At 37.2% G+C, this 19,678-nt stretch overlaps 1 protein-coding gene across 5 annotated transcripts in view; it reads left to right on the forward strand.

Moving 5' to 3' along the window:
- The window catches only part of TUT7 (terminal uridylyl transferase 7), a 61,947-nt gene that overhangs the window by 1,134 nt on the left and 41,135 nt on the right, over window positions 1-19,678 (forward strand). For all 5 annotated transcript variants that reach the window (XM_039219807.1, XM_039219810.1, XM_039219809.1 and 2 more), the window contains exons 2-10: window positions 169-719; window positions 5,689-5,870; window positions 6,186-6,302; window positions 6,803-6,980; window positions 8,517-8,605; window positions 10,205-10,256; window positions 11,150-11,219; window positions 12,016-12,142; window positions 14,189-14,308. In XM_039219807.1, the coding sequence (XP_039075738.1) occupies window positions 200-719; window positions 5,689-5,870; window positions 6,186-6,302; window positions 6,803-6,980; window positions 8,517-8,605; window positions 10,205-10,256; window positions 11,150-11,219; window positions 12,016-12,142; window positions 14,189-14,308 (1,455 nt within the window). In that variant the 5' untranslated portion in view covers window positions 169-199. The remainder of the gene's footprint in view (window positions 1-168; window positions 720-5,688; window positions 5,871-6,185; window positions 6,303-6,802; window positions 6,981-8,516; window positions 8,606-10,204; window positions 10,257-11,149; window positions 11,220-12,015; window positions 12,143-14,188; window positions 14,309-19,678) is intronic.

The following is a 19,678-nucleotide window of genomic DNA, read 5'->3' on the forward strand; positions in this document are numbered from 1 at the left end:
CAAGCCTCCCAACTTCTAGTGTGATGCACCGATTGTTAGGATGTGATGGAAATTAGGAAGAGTTTCTTACAGGCTTTTGAGCACCTGTGCAATAAACGTATGGTATTTCACATGCTTGGTATGATCTCTTGTTACCGTTTGATGATTTCCCAAAATGCCTTCTTCCAGGTACAGAGAAAGAAAATTGAAGTCAAAGACCATGGGAGATGCAGCAAAACCTTATTTTGTGAAACGCGCTAAAGACCGGGGAACTATAGATGATGAGGATTTCAGAAGGGGTCACCCCCAACAAGATTATTTAATAATGGATGATTATGTTAAAGGTCACAGCAGTAAAATGGAAAAAGGCCTTCCAAAGAAAAAATTAACACCAGGGAACTATGGGAATACCCCCAGAAAAGGACCATATGCCGTTTCCAGCAATCCCTATGCATTTAAAAACCCGATTTACAGTCAACCTGCTTGGATAAATGACAACCACAAAGATCAGAGTAAGAGATGGCTCTCTGATGAACTCGCTGGTAATTCAGACAGTTGGAGGGAATTCAAACCTGGACCTCGAATTCCTGTTCTGAACCGACCCAGAAAAGACTCCTTTCAAGAAAGTGAAGATGGATACAGGTGGCAAGATGGACGAGGCTGCAGAACTGTAAGGCGACTGTTTCATAAAGACTTGACCAGCCTAGAAACCATGTCAGAAATGGAAGCAGGAAGCCCTGGTAATGTGTTCCAACTTGTCAAGTTACAAGCCCAAAGTTGCAGTATCTTTTCTTTCTCATCCAAATGAGGTTTATTATTTTCAGCAATGCAGTTTCCAGTTTTTCATAGTTTCTGCTTATTTAATGTGAATATTTTAAGAATTGTAATCATGGTATTTGGGCAACTTCAACACATTGCATGTATTGGTCCCCTTAAAAGTTTACTTGGCCATGAGGCTCATTTTACTTCAGGAAAATGTATTTCCCATTGGTACTCTTCTACAGAAGAGGGTGATTATATCCCCCTGGGGACTATTTCATATTTTCTGAGTGGTGTATATGTATTTTCTAAATTATGTATTGTAATTTTGTATTTGAATAGTGAATGTGTCCATAATATAAATGACAGAGTATAAAGCTAAAAAGAATCCTATTCAATGTAAATACACAATATAGACCTTATTTATTTCCTGTCTTGGAGGATTGTATGTCTTTTGGATAGAGCATCAATCTCCAGAGGTAGTCCCAAGATTTTTTTTTCCCCTCACAAGTGAGCAGCACGACAAACAGGCTGAGACACGTTAAGTTTTGAAAGTCAGAGATACTGATAAGTTTTGCCTTTTAGTGTCCATAGAACCAAAACCCATTTCTGAGGACCCTGTGTGCTTGGTAATAATTGCCCCAAAGTGACTATTTATACATTTTTCTAAAAGGTGAATAGTGGATTTTGTCCATGTAGCAGTGATTTCTATAAAAAGGAAGATTATCTAATGGACAATAATTCCTAAAATGAAATAAACTCATAAATATGAAGGAAAAAGTAAAACAGTACTTAGTCTGAAAATACAAATTATGCTTGGAAAAAGGGACTTTTAAATTGATTTGCTGTGAGTCTTTTTTAGTGACCATATAGAATGGGTAGCAGACTGGCCAGCACTTTAAAGTTTTTTGTTTGTTTGTTTGTTTGTTTTTAGTTTAAATACATCTAGGCACTCTCCTAGGTGTCCAGAGGCCCTTTTCTTTCATGTTACCTCACAGTGGCCAGCTTATGTTTCTGTCTGTTACTGGTAAGGTGTTTGAATTTGTGACTTGGACATGTAGAATACTTAATAGAGAAAATGTCATGTATTTTTAAAGAGTCTTTTGATAGTATTAAATGAGACAAAAGGTGCTGTTTTTTTATTGAGGTGGGAAAAGTAAGAGAAAATGTCTTGTATCAAAGAGTACAAACAGAATGAGGTGTTATAAAGGAATCAGTCAGGAGAGAGAAAATCTTGGCCTCATAAATCTCGAAGCTAGAACGAACTTGAAGGAAGTGTCTGACGCAGTGCTGTGTCGTGATATATCAAGGTAGAATCACAATTTTGCAAAGCAGGCAGCTGTAGCTTGGCAAGGTTAAATTTATCCAGACCGTTTATGCCGGGAGGTAGATGAGGAAGTGAACTTGAAATTGAGTACTGTGCTGCTTTGGCCATTAACAGCCTCACTGGACATTGAATTTGACAGAGGGAAACCATGTATTGATAATTTCTCGACTTTTGATTTGTATTTTTCTTTTTAAAAGTCTGTGTATATTTAAGTCTTTTCTATTACTGTGTCCAGCTATGACATGGACATTTTAACTTAGTTACCAATAGTCTTTTTAAAAGAAAAAGTTGATCTTGAGTAGCATTATAAAAACAAAAGATTTACAAAACAAAAGTTTGCAAATAGGTATTAATAGGGACTGTTAACAGACTGAAAGCCTCATATATGTATTCTTGTTTAGTGTGAAAAGCAACCAAAAAAGTTGCTTGAACAGGAAATACATACTTTACTATCCTTTTAATTGAAGGCAATCCCCAAACCCCCATGTTCTCTCCATATGAGAAAGAGGTATGTTCTTTCACAGTTGCTAAATGGACTGTTCAGCTTCAAGCCCTTGAAAATCTTCATAAAGGAAATAATACTAAGCTGTGGTATAAAATTGCTTACTGTAAAGAGAAATTCAATTTAAAGTATAAACTTTGCACTGCACTCAGGATCCTAAAAAGGATCTCATTAAAGGGACTGAAATTTTCCTTGAATCAGAATTGTGTCTTAATACGAAAGCGTCTCATCAAATGATGATGATAAGATATAATGAAAATTATCTTAGAGTTGCTTTGTTTTTTAATACTTCTTTTCTGTCTTCCCGTTCTACATTACTGCCCTGTACATCACCCCTCACATATCCTAGATTGCCAATGTAATGTATTTGGGACAATGCCATTAGTGATCTTAGCTGGAAAATATCCACTCAAATACACATGTCCTTTGTGAATGGAATAATGGGCCATATGCAAATAAAACGTGGGAGACTTGGAATGGTTTATGTAGAGAATTTATGTTACAAGACGCATGAGATGAGCCAGGTCATCTTCCTCGAATTATGGGAACTCTTTAGCAGTACCCAGCTTTATCCTTCCAAGATTCCCGTCAATGAGATTTTACTTGCTATTTTACCATGCAGTCCTGTGAAACTCAGTTCAGAAGGTGATACTGTCTTGTCAGTTACAGTCTGTTCTAAATGCGATTGGATCTGGATTTTAGTAAGTTCTTATATTGTTAGATAAAAGGCTGGATTTCAGAATTCCATCCATGCTTCAAACTTTATTTCAAGTCCCATTACTTTGATTCAGTCATGTGTCCCTGAACCAAGTTCTTTCTTGGGCCAGCATTTTCCCCATCTGTACAATGGGGATAATATTAGCATCTATGACAGGATCATTGTAGGGATTAAACGAGGCGTTGCATATAAAGTGCTTTCATTGCATCTGTTGCATAAAAAAATACCCAGTAATGACAGCTGCTGTCATCACCGTCCAGATTTCTGCAGCCATCTACTTCTCTGTATAAAAACAAGGAACTGGGTGTCTGGCTGGCTCAGTCTGTGGAGTGTGTGACTCTTGGTCTCAGGGTTGTGAGTTCAAGCCTCATGTTGGGTGTAGACATTACTTTAAAATTTCTTTAAAAAAGCAATAAGGAATTAATTATACTCTTTGGAGGAAAATTGAAGTCACCGTGGAAAATGACAGCAAATATGTGAGAAGCCTTTGTGATCAAGAAAGAGGAGGAGTTAAAAAAGACATTTGGTTCCATATCAATTACAGTTTTATGGACTAATGTGGACTTTTCTAATGGGTATTGAACATATTAGTGTAAATCTCTAATGAGCATCAAAGTAAGACACTTGTTATGAACACTGAAATCAGATGTAATTATTTAGTGTAGAGCTTGTAATGATATGCAAATTACTTGTGAATAGACACACAGCTAAGTTAAAAGAATTTCTTGTCTCAGAAGTTTATGCAGACTGGGGCACCTGGGTAGCTCAGTCAATTAAGTGTCCTAAGTGTCCAAATCTTAGTTTTGGCTCAGGTCATGATCTCATGGTTTGTGGGTTTGAGCCCTGCATCAGGCTTTGCCCTGATGTCTGCTTGGGATTCTGTCTCTGTCTCTCTCTGCCCCTCCCCTGCTCTTTCACTCTCTCAAAAATAATAAACTTAAAAAAAAAAAAAGTTCATGCAGACCAAGAGCACTGTCTTAAAAGATTGTGATAATTTAATTGGGAGTAGGGGAGTCTTAAAAAGCAAGTATTAAAGTAGACTGATTTTTCTTTGCAAATGACTACTTACCTTTTAGTATTTTATTTGTTTGGTCCATTTTGATTGTTTTTTAAAGAAACTATTTGTCCTAATACTTTAATTTCTTTTAATTGTCATTTATACTATAGAAGCTATTCACAGAATTTCAGTATGTATTCACCTTACAGTACTTTAAGCACAATGCTTGCCACTTTTCCTTTAGAGCTGTTCGCAATAGCTTTTTCGGGCCTCCCTTTAATGACTCAGAAGTTTTTCAGTCAACTGATTGATTTTAAGTTCCATAGAAGAAATGAGTTCCACTGTAAACGTGACCTAGGAATTGGCTCATGCAGGGCTTTTCAGTAAATTTCTATTTTGAAAGACTAATTTTTGATAAGTCACTTAAAGATTATTCAAACCATTTATCATGCAGTTTTAATTAGGGGAATGAGTTTTGTTTTAATCCTATGTATTACTGGTAGCTTCATTTTCAGAGCTTGATAGAAGTTATCAAAGCTTATTTAAGACCATTGTTTATAGGTCATCTTCAGTTTCACAGGTAGAAAAGTTATAAGTTTAAAAGAAGGAACAGATTTATTTATTAGTTATAAAGATTATAGAACTAACAGCAGAGTTTAAATTAGTCTGTACTTACAGAAAACATTTATTTTAACTATTGGTTGTTTTTCTTTGAAATGTGCTTAGTGTGCAGGCTATTCAAAGAAACTAAAATGAAAGTAAAGATAAGATGCGAACTAGTTGTCCTCAGTAAATAAAATTTTGGCCTGGACTCCTTTTGTGAATATGGGAGGAGGGCCAATCACGTTAAAGCTAAATTTACAACCAAATGATGGATTTTCATTCCAGATAAGAATGTAGTTGATTTCTGACTTCTTTGGAACTATCTTGTTGTTCTTTGCTCTGTTGAGATTGTTCACTTAAAAAAAAATGAAAGCAAATGTGGATAGTTTTCATTGGAATGACAGGTATACTTAAAGGCATACTAGAGTAGGATACATTTACATTGTAATAATGACATATTAGGTATATTAGAATTCCTGGTATGCTTGCCTTCAGAGGATGATTTTTACTATTGCTTGAGTATGCTTGGGAGCACACTGGGAAAAATGATAAAATCACATTGTGTGGTTGAAGTGGATTCTTTTTCAGTGTTCCAAAAAGAGGATTTCTGTGAACCGATGTGTCCAGATGAGGTGGTTAACGAATATTCACGCATTGTATCCATGGAAGGGCTTTCCTTTGGCTGTGTTCAGATGTATTCTGTTAATCACATAATTTACGTCATAAATTTGTACGGTCTGCTTTGTCATCAGAGCAGTATTATTTATTCAATATTGCCAATAATATTTTCCCCCTAACTTAAGAAAACAAGAAGCAGAGGTCCAGACCTCGGAAGCCACGGAGGTCTAGAAATGAGGAAAATGAGCAGGACGGAGACTTGGAAGGCCCCGTGATCGATGAGTCTGTGCTTTCAACGAAGGAGCTACTGGGCTTACAGCAGGCAGAGGAACGATTAAAAAGAGACTTCATTGACAGGCTCAAAAGGGTAATGTCTTTGATTTGTTACTTAAAGTTGTTGTCTTGGTGTAAACTCTGTTAGTAATTGGGATTATGTGCTTTGATGAGTCAGGAATCCTACTGCAATTAGTAGTATTTAAGGACTGTGAGTTAAAAAATAAAAGTGACAGTTTGATTTAATAGAATTACTTTCAAAAAAATGACTATTAGGATAATAGTAAAGAGTGACAATAATATGTTAACAGTTTCTGAAGTGATGGGGAAATCGTTTCTAGCTAATTTTTGTTTGCCTGTATTTTGGAAGATACATATATATGTCTCTATAAATCTCTTTGAATTACAGCGACCAAGAAACTACCCTACAGCTAAGTACACCTGCAAACTTTGTGATGTTTTAATTGAATCCATTGCATTTGCCCATAAGCATATCAAAGAGAAGAGGCACAAGAAAAACATTAAGGTAAGTTTAATGTAACCCAAACAAATGTTTACTTGTCAGTTGTTTTACTTGTCATCTTTTGACTTTCCCCTCATTAAGACTATGATATTAATAACTTGACTATATTATTGAATTTGTTTTAGCCAAAATACATTCATTGGTCAGGTATGTTTTGTGGGACAGTCTTATGAATTTCTTTAAGAACAGTATCAGGATGAATGAAGTCATTAATACAACGTAGGTATATGCCCTTAATGCCAGTCAAAATAAAGAAAATAATTTGTCATTGCTGCTTTTAATGTTCTTTCCCTGCACTTTTTCCTAATTGCTGCCTTCCTTCTATTATCACTTTATGTGCATAAAGAAGTATATATGTTTGATGAGATGAAGACTAACACAGCTAAGGTGAGAGGGAGAGCTAAGAAAAATATTCCAGAGTATTCTACAGGGTGTTGTCTCAGTGAATGGTAGAAGGTAAAAACTGTGTGAGTCATTTTTAATCTCAATATTGATCTTAAAAGGAGAAGCAGGAGGAAGAGTTGCTCACTACGTTACCCCCGCCTACACCCTCCCAGATAAATGCAATTGGTATTGCCATTGACAAAGTGGTACAGGAGTTTGGCTTACACAATGAAAACTTGGAACAGAGACTAGAAATTAAACGTATCATGGAAAATGTGTTCCAACACAAGTTACCAGGTATTTTCTAGATTTGTTTTTCTATTTAGCTACCTAAAAAGTACCTCATTCATTTTTCCTACCAGTAGCAATTTTCATCTAATAGAAATTGATTTGCCATGTCCTGAAGCTCTTAATTTTTTGTGTGTTTTTATTTCTCCTGGCTTTTCCCCAAGGTAACAAAGACTTTTACGTGCATTGTCTTTAAACCTGTTTTCATTATGAATCTCATTGTACACGTGTACTTTAACTGCCCAGTATTATTGAGGCACTGTGAGGCCCTTGTGCGTATATTTGTTTACCTTGCCATCTCTTTAAATTGACATAATATTTTGAGTTAAGAAGTATATTCGAGTCATTTTCAGGTTGTATGTCCCAAAAAAGTTCTTTTTAACCACTTTTCAAAAGAATTGCAACATCTAAAATGAGCTCTGAAAACTATTTCGTAATAGATTTTGTGTACTGTTGATTAATTTTCCAAGTTTTGTCCATGGAGCCACAGAAAACTATTTTGTATAAAGGTCCACAAGTGATTCTGAATCACAGTTAGGGTTGGAATCACTATTCGGAATTTATCACTGTATCACCCTTAGAACTATTTGTTCTACTGAAAAATCACTCATATAGCGTATCATTCATGCTTATGTATGTTTTCATAACAATAAAGAGCAAGTATTTGTTCATTTCATTATTTCTGTATCTCATCCTTTACAGTCTTGACAAGTTCCTGAAGAGGCATATATAATTTCAATAATTTTTGCCATGAATTTCCATTGTAAAACTGAATGTATTTTAAAACCCCCACAAAAAAAAAAAAACTCTGATGAGGAGGAATCATTTTTTTGGCACAAGGGTAGTAAATAGTCAAACTTAGGGGGGAAAATACCATATATAGTCAGGACACACACACACACACACACACCTACACCTTCATCTGAAGAGTGAATTGCTTTATTGCCTAGCATTTTAAGTTATATCATTGATACTATAATTATTTTCAAAAGTTTTCTGAAATAGAGTATATTATGTTAAGGGCTTTTTGGTTTATAATGAGTATTCATACTGAAAAGTAACCTTTAGGTCATTTTTATGGTTATTTTACTGAACATGATCTTTATAGTAAATTACACCTATGCATGTTTTCTAAAGGTAAAATGTTTGCATTAACTCTTTAGTATGTTATTGAGTTTATAGATCTGAGACAAACGCAGCCCTTTTTGACTTTCACATTATAAAAATGTTTGCAAATAGTATTTTCTGCACAAAATAAAAAGTAATAATTTAGAAATTTTTCTGGACATGTTTTATACTTGATATGAAAAGAGTGGCTGTTAGGCTAAACCACAGACAATATAGTCTTCCCTGTTATATATAATAAAAATGAAGACAACAGCAAAGAGTCAACCGTTCCTTTTAGTTTGTTTATGCCAGACTTGAATACTGTCTTACTTTCATGTAATTTCATGTTTTAATTGGTGATTCCGTTTCTGAAATAGCAGTGTTTTGTTATGACTTTTGAAAATTTTCACTTTATGACTTATTTAATTTTTTTTTCAGATTGTTCTCTGAGATTATATGGGTCATCCTGTAGCAGATTGGGTTTCAAAAATTCAGATGTCAACATCGACATTCAATTTCCGGCCATTGTAAGTACAAAATGAAATGTTGGAATTTTCACAGTGGTATGGAAATTCTTTTTCAAATGTGAGCTATATATGAATATGTTTTAGATATTTGAAGATAGTGTAAGTGTAATGGTGGCAGCATTTTTTTCCCCTAAAATTTCAAGTTTTTGCTCTTCTGCCTATCTTAATGGAGCTTTTTAGATTCTGTTCACTTGAGAAGATTAAATTATATTGGTAAAGTCAACTTTTTAACATCAGAGAAAGATTTCAGATTTTAAATATATAAATATTTTTGACCCCAAAAGCTCAATTTGCTCCTGAGTTCCCTCTTTTATACATCTGCTTTGTTAAAATAATTGTGCGTTTGAAGAACCACAGTTAGCCTGGATTTCCAGTTTAAATGTGATTTAAAAAGATGTTGATGAGTCAGAATTTTGAATCTGGAAGGCACTTTCATAGATTATCTATCTGCTGGTGGTTCCCCAGCCCAGTTTGAACCTATGCCCGTTTGCCTAGGTTGCTAGTTAATAAAAAAGGTTCCTGGGCAACACCTCAAATGTTATATTTTACAGCCACTCCTTCCTTGCTATCTCTGACTGCTATTGCTAGCTACATGGTCAGCTTACCAATAGACTCTTCCTTTAACCTTAAATTCTGATAAGTAATTCACCAGTACAGTGGTTATTTTAGTCTCCTCATTCATTCAGCAAATACTCACTGAGTCCATGTTGTATGCCAGCCACTATACTAGATTTCAGAGGACAAAACAGGTAGGATTCCTCCCCCATGGAACTCACACCTACTTGAGGAGATAAGTAATTACATATATATGATTGATTGTAATGAGAGCTATGCAGGAGAACAAGGTTCTGTGATAGAAAAGAATAAGGGATGTGTAGATCCAGTAGTCATGAAGGCCCCCTTTGAAGTGATAACATTTAAGCTAGGCTCTAAATGATGAAAAAGAGTGGAGAAGTGAAAGGGTAAGTGTTTTGGGCAGAGGGAGCAGTGATTGCGAACACCCTACATCAGTATGGGCATGGTCTATTCAAGGAGCTGAAGGGATGATTGTAGAGCCTATGTGGAGGGACCAAGGGAAAGAAGCAGCTTTAAGGGTAGGAGAGAGGGCCCAACATGCTGGATCTGTGGGTCTTGGGAATGTTCCATTGTGACCTAAGGGCAGTAGGAAGCCATTGAAAGTTTTAAGGAGGGGCATGACTAGGTCTGATTTATGATGTTAAATGGTTTTGGTTCCAATGTGGAGCAAGGATTGGAGAGAGGCAAGGCTGAAGTGGAGACCAGCAAGCAATCTGCTGAAGTAGTCTTCTTCTAGAGGAGAGATGATACTAAGAGTTTCTTGTCTTTGAGATGTGCTGAGAAGCTGATTACCTCAGGAGTGAGTTAATCAGGATTTAACTGTGTAGCGGGTCTCTTGCCCTCATCTGGTGCTCATCTCATGTCTCTGATGTGTGCATATAGCATAGTAACTAATTTCTTTACTTAGGTAGCAGTGTGCTTTCTAATTTGGAAAGGACTTTGGATAACTTCAGATGACTGTGTATTATCTCTGAAATAGAAGTATATATGGATTTGTGATGTATTCATTGATTTGTTTCTTAGATGTCTCAGCCAGATGTTCTCTTACTTGTTCAAGAATGTTTAAAGAACAGCGGTAAGGCCAAACTCCACATTTTGCTCTTAATCTATTTTATCTATATCTTATTTGTCAAATGTTGCAAATAGGAGGTCATGTGTCTTTTAATTATTTCTGTGGGTAATATCCAAACAGAAAACCAAAGCAAATGACCATGAATTATTAGCTAGTTGGAGTCTTGCTAATTGTTCTACAATGCAAAATAACTGTTTTGTAAGTAAAGTTTTTAGCTTGCTGATAAATGTTACAATTTGTAAAGATTGAGTCCTAAACCTAGACTAAAAAGATGCAAAGTATGTAAAATTTACTCTTGATGGTAAAACTGTGATCTGCTTTATTCTTTAAATTAATACTTTACAGACGATAAACAGATGTGACCCAACTTTGATGAATAAATCAGCAAACACTTGTTCCCAGTTAGGGTTACCAGTTGTCTAAAGTAATGTTCAGCTTAGGACTTTGACTTTTTAGGTTCTCCATAGGCCCCATTAAACTGTCTCATCCCAATTAGTCTTCCCCATCCTTCTTCTTTTGGTTGAATGAAACATTTAAACATTCTTACTTCAGCAATATGTGTTTGAGCCCAGATATTTTAGTAGCTTTTGCAGAAGTTTTGTTTTTGAATATCCTGTCCACATTTCTAATTACCTTATCCACATAACACTTAACTGTCCTGATCCAGTAATGTAGTCGTTTCTAATCAAATGTGAATTTTGCAAAATAAGGCTTTTAAATTAATGTGATTACTTGATTGTTGTGCATAATACTGTTCTTTTCAAGCCATCTCAGCTTTATTTCATAGTCTTCTCTCAAAAGGCTGAACAGATTAAGTCACAACTTGTACTTTATCTGGTTCTGCTTTTAAACAAAATTTAATTAACCTACTTAATATTTTTTTCTTCTTTCCTCAGAGTCTTTTGTTGATGTTGATGCAGACTTCCATGCTAGGGTGCCAGTGGTGGTGTGCAGAGAAAAGCAAAGGTCTCCATTTCTTTAAGCTGTTTACATATTAAGTAGAAACTTGCCAGAAGCACATGTACTTTATTATCCTCATGTCCAGTTTCTAGAATAAGACTCCTTATGTGGTTCATTTCACAAGCTCACTATTAGCATTCTCTCTATACTTTTGGCATTTGATGCAAGAGGAAAAGGTGTTTTATTTTAAGAAGAATAAAATTATTTGAAAGGAAGTATAGGAAGGAAGCATCTTGGCCAATTTTGTTTCAGTATAAAACACCTTTATCAAATGGTTATTTGCTCTTAGCCACCTTACATTGCCGTCCTTTCTAGCAGTATCTTTAGCAACGCTGAATAACAATTAGTGTGACCTCCCCCCGTGCCTCTCCTCCATCTGGAAGCACTATCATCACCACGGCAATTGGGTGGCTTGTAGGCTGGAATGATTCTTCATTAGGCAGATTCCTCCAACTCCTGGGAAAACACTCTTTTATTCTTACAAAGATGAATCCATACCCTCATTTGAAACATGTTACAGTATCTTCCTAATTTTCATTTCCCTTCAAAAATAGTTTTAATATATGAAAATACAGAGTTCTAGTTCTGAAAAATAAAGTTCGGTCAGCGAGTAGCTGCCCTATCTTTTTCTTAATGCAGTGGCCTAAAATGACCCATAAAGATTTAGTAAGTTTTTTATTTTCGTTTTGAAGATCTTTATTTGTGCAAATTAGTTGTTGTTGGTGTAAAAGATAACTGATACCTGTGTAACACTTTTTATCTTTCTCTCTTTCTTTCCCATCCCCACCCTTTACACCACCAGTGGTCTTCTTTGTAAAGTGAGTGCAGGAAATGAAAATGCTTGTCTGACAACAAACCATTTAACTGCCCTTGGAAAACTTGAATCAAAGCTGGTTCCTTTGGTGATTGCATTTAGATACTGGGCAAAGGTAGGTTTGAGTTCTTTAAATGCATGAATACATACTATATATGCATAAACAGTATGCTTTGATCTTTGCATGGTTAATTTAATCTTAAACATTTGGATGCATATTTATAGACATGAAGGGAGTAGGCATCTTTAGTATTGGAACATAAATTTTAATGTTTACAGAAAGGAAAATTTAGTGTTTCTATTTCACTATAACAGTGTTGCTCAAAAGATCAAAATGATTAATAGTGCTTATTAAAAATCAGATTTGTGGGTCAAATCCCAGAGGATATGGTCCAAGAATTTACATTCTAACTACTTTCCCAAGGTGATTGTTAGGCACAGGAAAGTTTGAGATAAACCTTCTCATACCATTTCCTATAGTGTACCCAGAGACTCCAAAAAATGGAAGCCACTTTCTGGTCATGCTTACGTTTCTATAATGTTTTAAATATGACATCTCAATATTTATTAGAGCATTTAGTATTTCCTTAAAACATAAGGTTCCATCATGATTATAAAATTGAGATTCTGGGTAGGTTCTTTGTAGAGAAAAGCCAAAGCTCTGCTAATTAAGATACAGCAGCAGCAATATGTACTTTCTATTGCTCCAGTCCAGGATAAATGGAGGACTGCTCCACATTTAACTGGGTGAGTTGATAATTATAATATGCCATGCTTTGAAAGCTGCTTCCTACTCCATCACTAAGTAGGCTATGCTTTTTAAATTGTTATTCCTATTAGTGCTAATGAATTTGCCTATTTCTCTCCCCGATCACCTTTTTGACCAATGTGTGAATTTTCAAGGCATTAGCTTCAGATGAGGGACTACTATACTGGGCGGAGCTAGTTGGCTTGCACTTGGGATAGAACTATCATTTTGATTATATTGCTAAGTGGGTTTTTAAAAATATTTGTTTATTTTGGAAGAGAGAGCGAGTGAGCACGTGAGCAAGTGGGGGAGGGACAGAGAGAGAATCCCACGCAGGCTCCACTCTACCAGTGCAGAGCCCAATAAGGGGCTTGAACTCACCAACCGTGAGATCATGACTCTAAGCTGAAGTTAAGAGTTGGATGCTTAACTGACCAAGCCAACCAGACACCCCATGATTTCATAAATAAGTGTTTTAACCAACTGAGTGGATTTGCTGTGGATGTCAAAAAATGAAATAACAGGAACACCTGGGTGGTTTACTTGGTTGAGCATCTGACTCTTGATCTTGGCTCAAGCCATGATCTCACGGTTGGTTGGTGAGTTCAAGCCCCACATTAGGCTCTGCGCTGACAGTGTAGAGCCTGCTTGGGATTTTCTCTTTGCCTCTCCCCAACTTGTGCACATATGTGCACATGCTCTGTCTTTCAAAATAAATGAAAGTTTTTAAAAAATTAAATAACGGGGTGCCTGAGTGGCTCACTCGGTTGAGCATCGGACTTCAGTTCAGGTTATGATCTCACGGCTGGTGAGTTCGAGCCCTGCGTCTGGGCTCTGTGCTAACAGCTCAGAGCCTGAATCTTGCTTTGGATTCAGTGTCTCCTCTCTGTCCCTTCCCACTCATGCTCTGTCTCTCTCTCTCTCTCTCCTAATAATAAATAAACATTAAAAAAAAGTTATTAAAAAAGAAAATAACAAATGTTAGTTTAGCTAACAAGATTAAAATTTGAAAATGAAGTTTCCACTCAAAACCACAATATGTGGTTGCTCCAAAAGTATGAAGAAGTTTTGTTTTTTTTTTTTTGTAATTTGTGGTATTTTATTCTGAGAAGTAAACTATCTAATACACATTTATTTATTTTGATGTTTATTCACTTTTGAGAGAGAGTGCACACAAGGGAAGGGCAGAGAGAGAGAGAGAGGGACAGGATCTGAAGCAGGCCCTGTGTCAACAGCAGCAATCCCAGTGTGGGGTTCGAACTCACGAACCACGAGATCATGACCTGAGCCAAAGTCAGACTCAACCGAGTGAGCCAACCAGGTATCCTGAAGTTAGAGATGTTAGACCAAATTGTGTAAATGACATGTTGATATGAAAGAATGTTTACCCTTTTTTTCCCCCCTCACTTTTAGCTTTGCAGTATAGATCACCCTGAAGAAGGAGGTTTGCCACCTTACGTGTTTGCCCTGATGGCCATTTTCTTTCTGCAACAGAGGAAAGAACCCCTTCTGCCTGTTTACCTAGGATCATGGGTATAACATTTTTTTGCTTACATATCTGATACTGATTTTATTAAAGGCCACAGTTGCTTACACATAATTTAAAAATCTAAAAACCTAACCAGAACTGACATGAATTTATTTATCCTCCTAATATGAATATTCATGCCTCTCACTGCTGAAATATTAATGTATTTGACAGCAAGATGCTGGCCTATCAATACCTTGCTAGGGGTGGCATTAGTTTTCTAAACTGAGAACCCTCTTAATTTGTGAAACACATATCCTGAGGGTTTTAAACAAGAGAATATGAACCTGAATTAAATTTATCCTTCGGTACATACTTTCTTTCAGCATAACTGGGAACTTGAATTTACAAATCCCCTCCAGACAGACTGTATGAAGCATTTGGTTGATCTTTTTGTTTCTAGCCTTTTAGTACTCTGCATTCCCCATTCCCTGTGAAACAAAAGAGAAGAGTTGAGATTGCTGGCTGTACTACAGGATGCAGGGCATTGTCACCGCTTGAATAATATTTTTGTGTTTAAGATGGTTTAGAATTTAGTGATGTGGCCACTCTTTTCTGCATAAATTAAGGTTGAATTGATTTATTTAAATGGTAGGATTTAAGGAGAAGTCGTTTCAGTGTCAAAAGACAGTATTCTCATGCTTTTAGAGACCTCAGTTTTTAAACCCTAAGTGTTTATCTTGAGAAAATCTTACATGTACACTTACTGTATAAAAAGTCTCCCTTGGTGAGAAGCTTATTTGGGCATATTTGGTATTTTAACCACTTTTCTTCTTATTGCACCCAGGATTCTCATCATTTAAGGAGAGTATATTCTACGGCAGTAACTCTTACCTGCGGGTACATAGCAAAAATATATGATTATAGGGAAAACTTTTTTCTTTGTACTTAACAGATTGAGAATTAACCAAGGACCTTTGTCTGCTGGGTGCTGGAAACAAAGACTAAAGCAGCATGAGCCCCCTGTAAACGGCCCCGGCAGAGGGATCACAGGAGGCTCTGTCCCAGTGGCCTGAAGGGCCCTCTCTCTGCTCATCCTGATCTGAGAGGATGTAGAGCCCTAGCAGGTGTCTGCAGGACTGCTCTCGTGGGGGAACAAAGAGAGAACAGGGTGACCCCTTATCTGATAAAGAACCGCTTCCGTCAGACCCAGAGGGGAGTCTGTGAAGGTCTCTGAAATTCTCCTCTCATGTTAATCCAAGAGAGACAAGACTTTAGGATGGAACCGAGCCATTTAGACTCTCGAGAGCACCTTGTATGGGTTCCATACTCACTTTTGTCTTAGTGAGAGGTGACTTTTCTTGGGTCCTAGTCACCTTTGAGTAAAGTTCTCTGTCACTGATGTGAGGATACAGGAAAAAGGATGTTTCTCTTCTGGTAAGAGGATTCTCCTCGGGATTTACTTAAGAGTACAGTAGTATGAATATACCCTTTTCTATGGCCAGTGTATTACATCCTAGGCAGTAATACTGGAAATTCTCTAAGGTGACACTGAATTTGATTGTGATTATACCATTTGTTCATTTAAGATTTAATGCGAGAAATAGGTATGTGGTAGTCAAACGTGAATTGAATTATGTGGATCAGGTAAGGCACAGTCTACTGCCTGAACCAAAATGATGTGCAGTTTTCGATTTTTAAACTAATCAGTCATCAGTGCTAGATTCTTACCAATGCTAGAAGCTTCTGCTAGAGTTGTAGTCAGAAATATAAAGCAAGTGAAGGAAAAGAAATTAAATTCAGTCTCTTATTGGTGCCAGAAATTTTACATCGTTATTTCTGTAGAAAATCCATTGATGATTTCAAAACTGTGGATAAAAGTATCTAAACTGTTCATTTCTTCACAATCTTTAAAGCACTATGTATGTTTTTCATAAGGAATGCATAGATGAATAAGACAAAATTCTCTGTCAAGAAGTTGAGAAAATCCTGCCTCTGTGCCCTAATCTGTCTCTTCAGAAATTCTTCAGCCATTCTCTCCCAACTTGTGCAGACCTCTTCCACGTTAGAGGCTGTCCTCACTGACTTCTTACTTCCATATATTGTTATTAGACCTTGGTTTGACGAACAGTTGAAATGATATTGAATAATGACTGATGAATAGGTTTAACCCTGTCTGCTAGGCATCTTTTATCCCCTACAATAATACCTACTAGTCTCCGAGTAAATCATGTTTGAAATCTGCCTTGTTTTGGGTTATATAGACTTAGCCTTTAGCAAACAGTCATTTACACAGGAAGAATGCCAGGTAATGTAGTGCAAAGAAGAATAGTTTAAAGTTTGATAGCCCTGCGATTCTTCCAGCTCTTGTCCCTTACACATGTCCCTGTGACCTCCAGCAATTTATTTTCTCTGAGCCTCAGAGTCCTTATCTGAAAAATTCTGAAATGAGATCATAAATGTAAAGCCCCTAAAACAAAGTAGGAGGACAAATGTAGTCTTCGTCTCCCTCAGTAGAAGATCTGCTTATGAAATGGAGGCACGAACTCCTGAGTGATCCGTATATCAATAACAGCTATAAATTCTCAACAAAATGCAAAGAAACAACAATGTGAAGGCTCTGGAGACTGAACAGGTGCAAGCTGACTTTGGAGAGACGTCACACCTCGGAGCAAGTGGCCAACACAGAGCGAGGTTCTGTTTTTCTGTGGCTTTACTGCTAAAGGGAACTCTGCTAGAAAAAATAGTCCTCTTTCTGGCCAGAGGAATTAGGGCCACCAGACAAAGGGAAGTACCCAGAAGGGAAAAATAGTGGAAGTGGAACCCTTATTTCTGTATATAAAATCACCACATCTCTAACCCCTGAACCAGTCCAGTCTGTCATATTAAAGGACTCGGATGTCATTACCCTGTCCTCAGAAAAAGGGGGGGAAAAAGTGAAAATCAACAACTCTTCTTAGATCCATCAGAGAATTGAGGTCACAGGGAAAACCATTGCCCCAAAAATTGGAGAGACAGGCAAATATAGCAAATTATAACTTGTCAGAGCAGAAGCCTAGGAATGAAGCCAATACTAGGGTAGGAGGGCTTAGACTATGGTTGTAGAGGCTCAGTTTGGACAAGCTTGAACGTGGAAAATAACAGGGGGCCCCAGTCTTAGGGGACCCCCAGCAATTTCACAGGTTTACCTCCAGGTACCCCCACCAGGTTCTCAGGGTGAAGATCCAAGAAAACGTCTCCCCTTGTGCTTTCGGCAGGGTGAGAGAAAAAGTTGCAATTTTAAAGTATGCCCAGAGCATTGTGTTCTTCTAAACAGGCTTACCTTCAAAGGAACCTTTTTTTAACCAGGTCTTAACTGACCTAGAGGAAAGAAAAGTACCTAACTCCAGCTCCTTTTCTGAGTTTTCCTGTCTTACCTCGGGGGTGGGGAATTGAAAAGTACTTTGTCAAGGTCACAGCTCAAGGCCACAGGATCACTAAAAGATGGAACTTGATTTTAGGATTATAGAATGCTTCCCCTCCCCCCAGACCTTACTACCACATTAGGGCTCCTGGATAAAATGGGATTATAATAGAAATACCTCATTTCAGAAGAGATCTGTTAGGAAACCCAAAGACAACAGGGGAGACAAAAACAAGGACACTAGATGAAGTTTTATCTTTTTTTTTTTTTTTAAATTTTTTTTAATGTTTTATTTATTTCTAGGAGAGAGAGAGAGAGAGAGACAGAGTGAGCAGGGGAGGGTCAGAGAGAGAGAGAAACAAAAACTGAAACAGGCTCCAGGCTCTGAGCTGGCTGTCAGCACAGAGCCCGACGCGGGGCTCGAACCCACGAACCGCGAGACCATGACCTAAGCGAAAGCCGGACGCTTAACCGACTAAGCCATCCAGGCACCCCTGAAGTTTTATCTTCTTGACATCTGCAGCTACAACGAACAAATAGCCTAACTCCTAGTAAAAGAAAACCTCACACTTGGGGCGCTTGGGCAGCTCAGTCGGGTGTCTGACTCTTGATTTCGGCTTAGGTTGTGGGATCGAGCTCTGCACTGAGAGCATGGAGCATAATTAGGATTCTCTCTCTGTCTCAAAATAAATAAATAAACATCCCCAAAAAACCCCAAACCTTCACACTAAAGGCTTATCTCCATTCCTTTTACCCAGTACATATATCTAGCTTTCAACAAAAAAATTGCAAGTCATACTAAAAAGGCAAAAAACATAGTTTAAAGAGGCAGAGCAAGCACTGGAATTATCAAGCCAGTAGATTAAAACAACTTAGATTAAAATGCCAAGGGCTCGAACAGAAAAAAATGGACAATATGCAAGAACAGATGGATAATAGAAGTTAAGAAATGGAAGCTCTAAGAATCAAAAGGAAATACTAGAAATAAAATGTGTAACAAAGAATGCCTTTGATGGATTCATCAGTAGCTTCGACACAGAGGGAGAAAGAATCAGGGCGCTTCATTCAGTAGAAACTTCCCAAACTGAAAAGCAAAATGAAAAAACAAAAACAAAAAACCAGAAAAGAATATCTAAGAACTTCAGGATAATTACCATGACTTGTAATATATATTTATGGGAGTATCTGAAGGAGAAGAAAGAGAAAGGAACTGAAGAAATAATTTAGGATAATAATGACTGGATAATTTTCCAAAATTAATGATATTTTTAAAAAAATGTTTTTAACATTTATCTGTTTATGAGAGAGAGAGAGCTGGGGAAGGGCAGAGAGCGAGGGAGATACAGAATCTGAAGCAGGCTCCAGGCTTTGAGCTGTCAGCACAGAGCCGGATGCAGGGCTTAAACCCACGAGCTGTGAGATCATGACCTGAGCTGAAATCAAGAGTCGGTTGCTTAACTACCTAGGTGCCCCCTACGTTCACCTGTTTAGAGGCTATGATCAGTCCCACTTTACCATAAAGAAAGCTGTTCAACTTTGCTCCAAATTTCTTGGAACTTTAAAGCCCAAACTGTTTTCTTTAGCCATTTGCATCCCAACAGCATCAATAGAAACAGTTTCTTTGGTTGAGTGTTCACTGTGTGCCGTGGCCTGTGTCAGTGACTTATGTGCGTTATTTCATGTCACAACTGTCCCATGAAGGAAGTTCTACTGTGTCCCGTTTACAGAAACCTGTGACAGGGAGAAAGCGAGCACTGACTGAAGGTCTCACAGCTCTGTGAGGAATCTGAGGTTGGGGCCAGGCAGTTTCACTCCAGAACTCGTGGCTCTAGGCCTAAGCCATGTTACCTTCTCCTAGACTGTTCACTACAAAATTATTTCACAGAATCACCATTTCTTTTGCCAATTAAAACCTTGCTTTTACTTTAAAATTACTTTCAAATTAACAGACGTCTTGGAGGTATTCCAGAAACAATACCTTTTCTATTTTCTTTTTATTTTTAATGTTTAGTTTTGAGAGAGAGACAGAGTG

Source organism: Hyaena hyaena, unplaced genomic scaffold (assembly GCF_003009895.1).
Source record: "Hyaena hyaena isolate Hyena2069 unplaced genomic scaffold, ASM300989v1 scaffold_841, whole genome shotgun sequence".
NCBI lineage: Eukaryota > Metazoa > Chordata > Mammalia > Carnivora > Hyaenidae > Hyaena > Hyaena hyaena.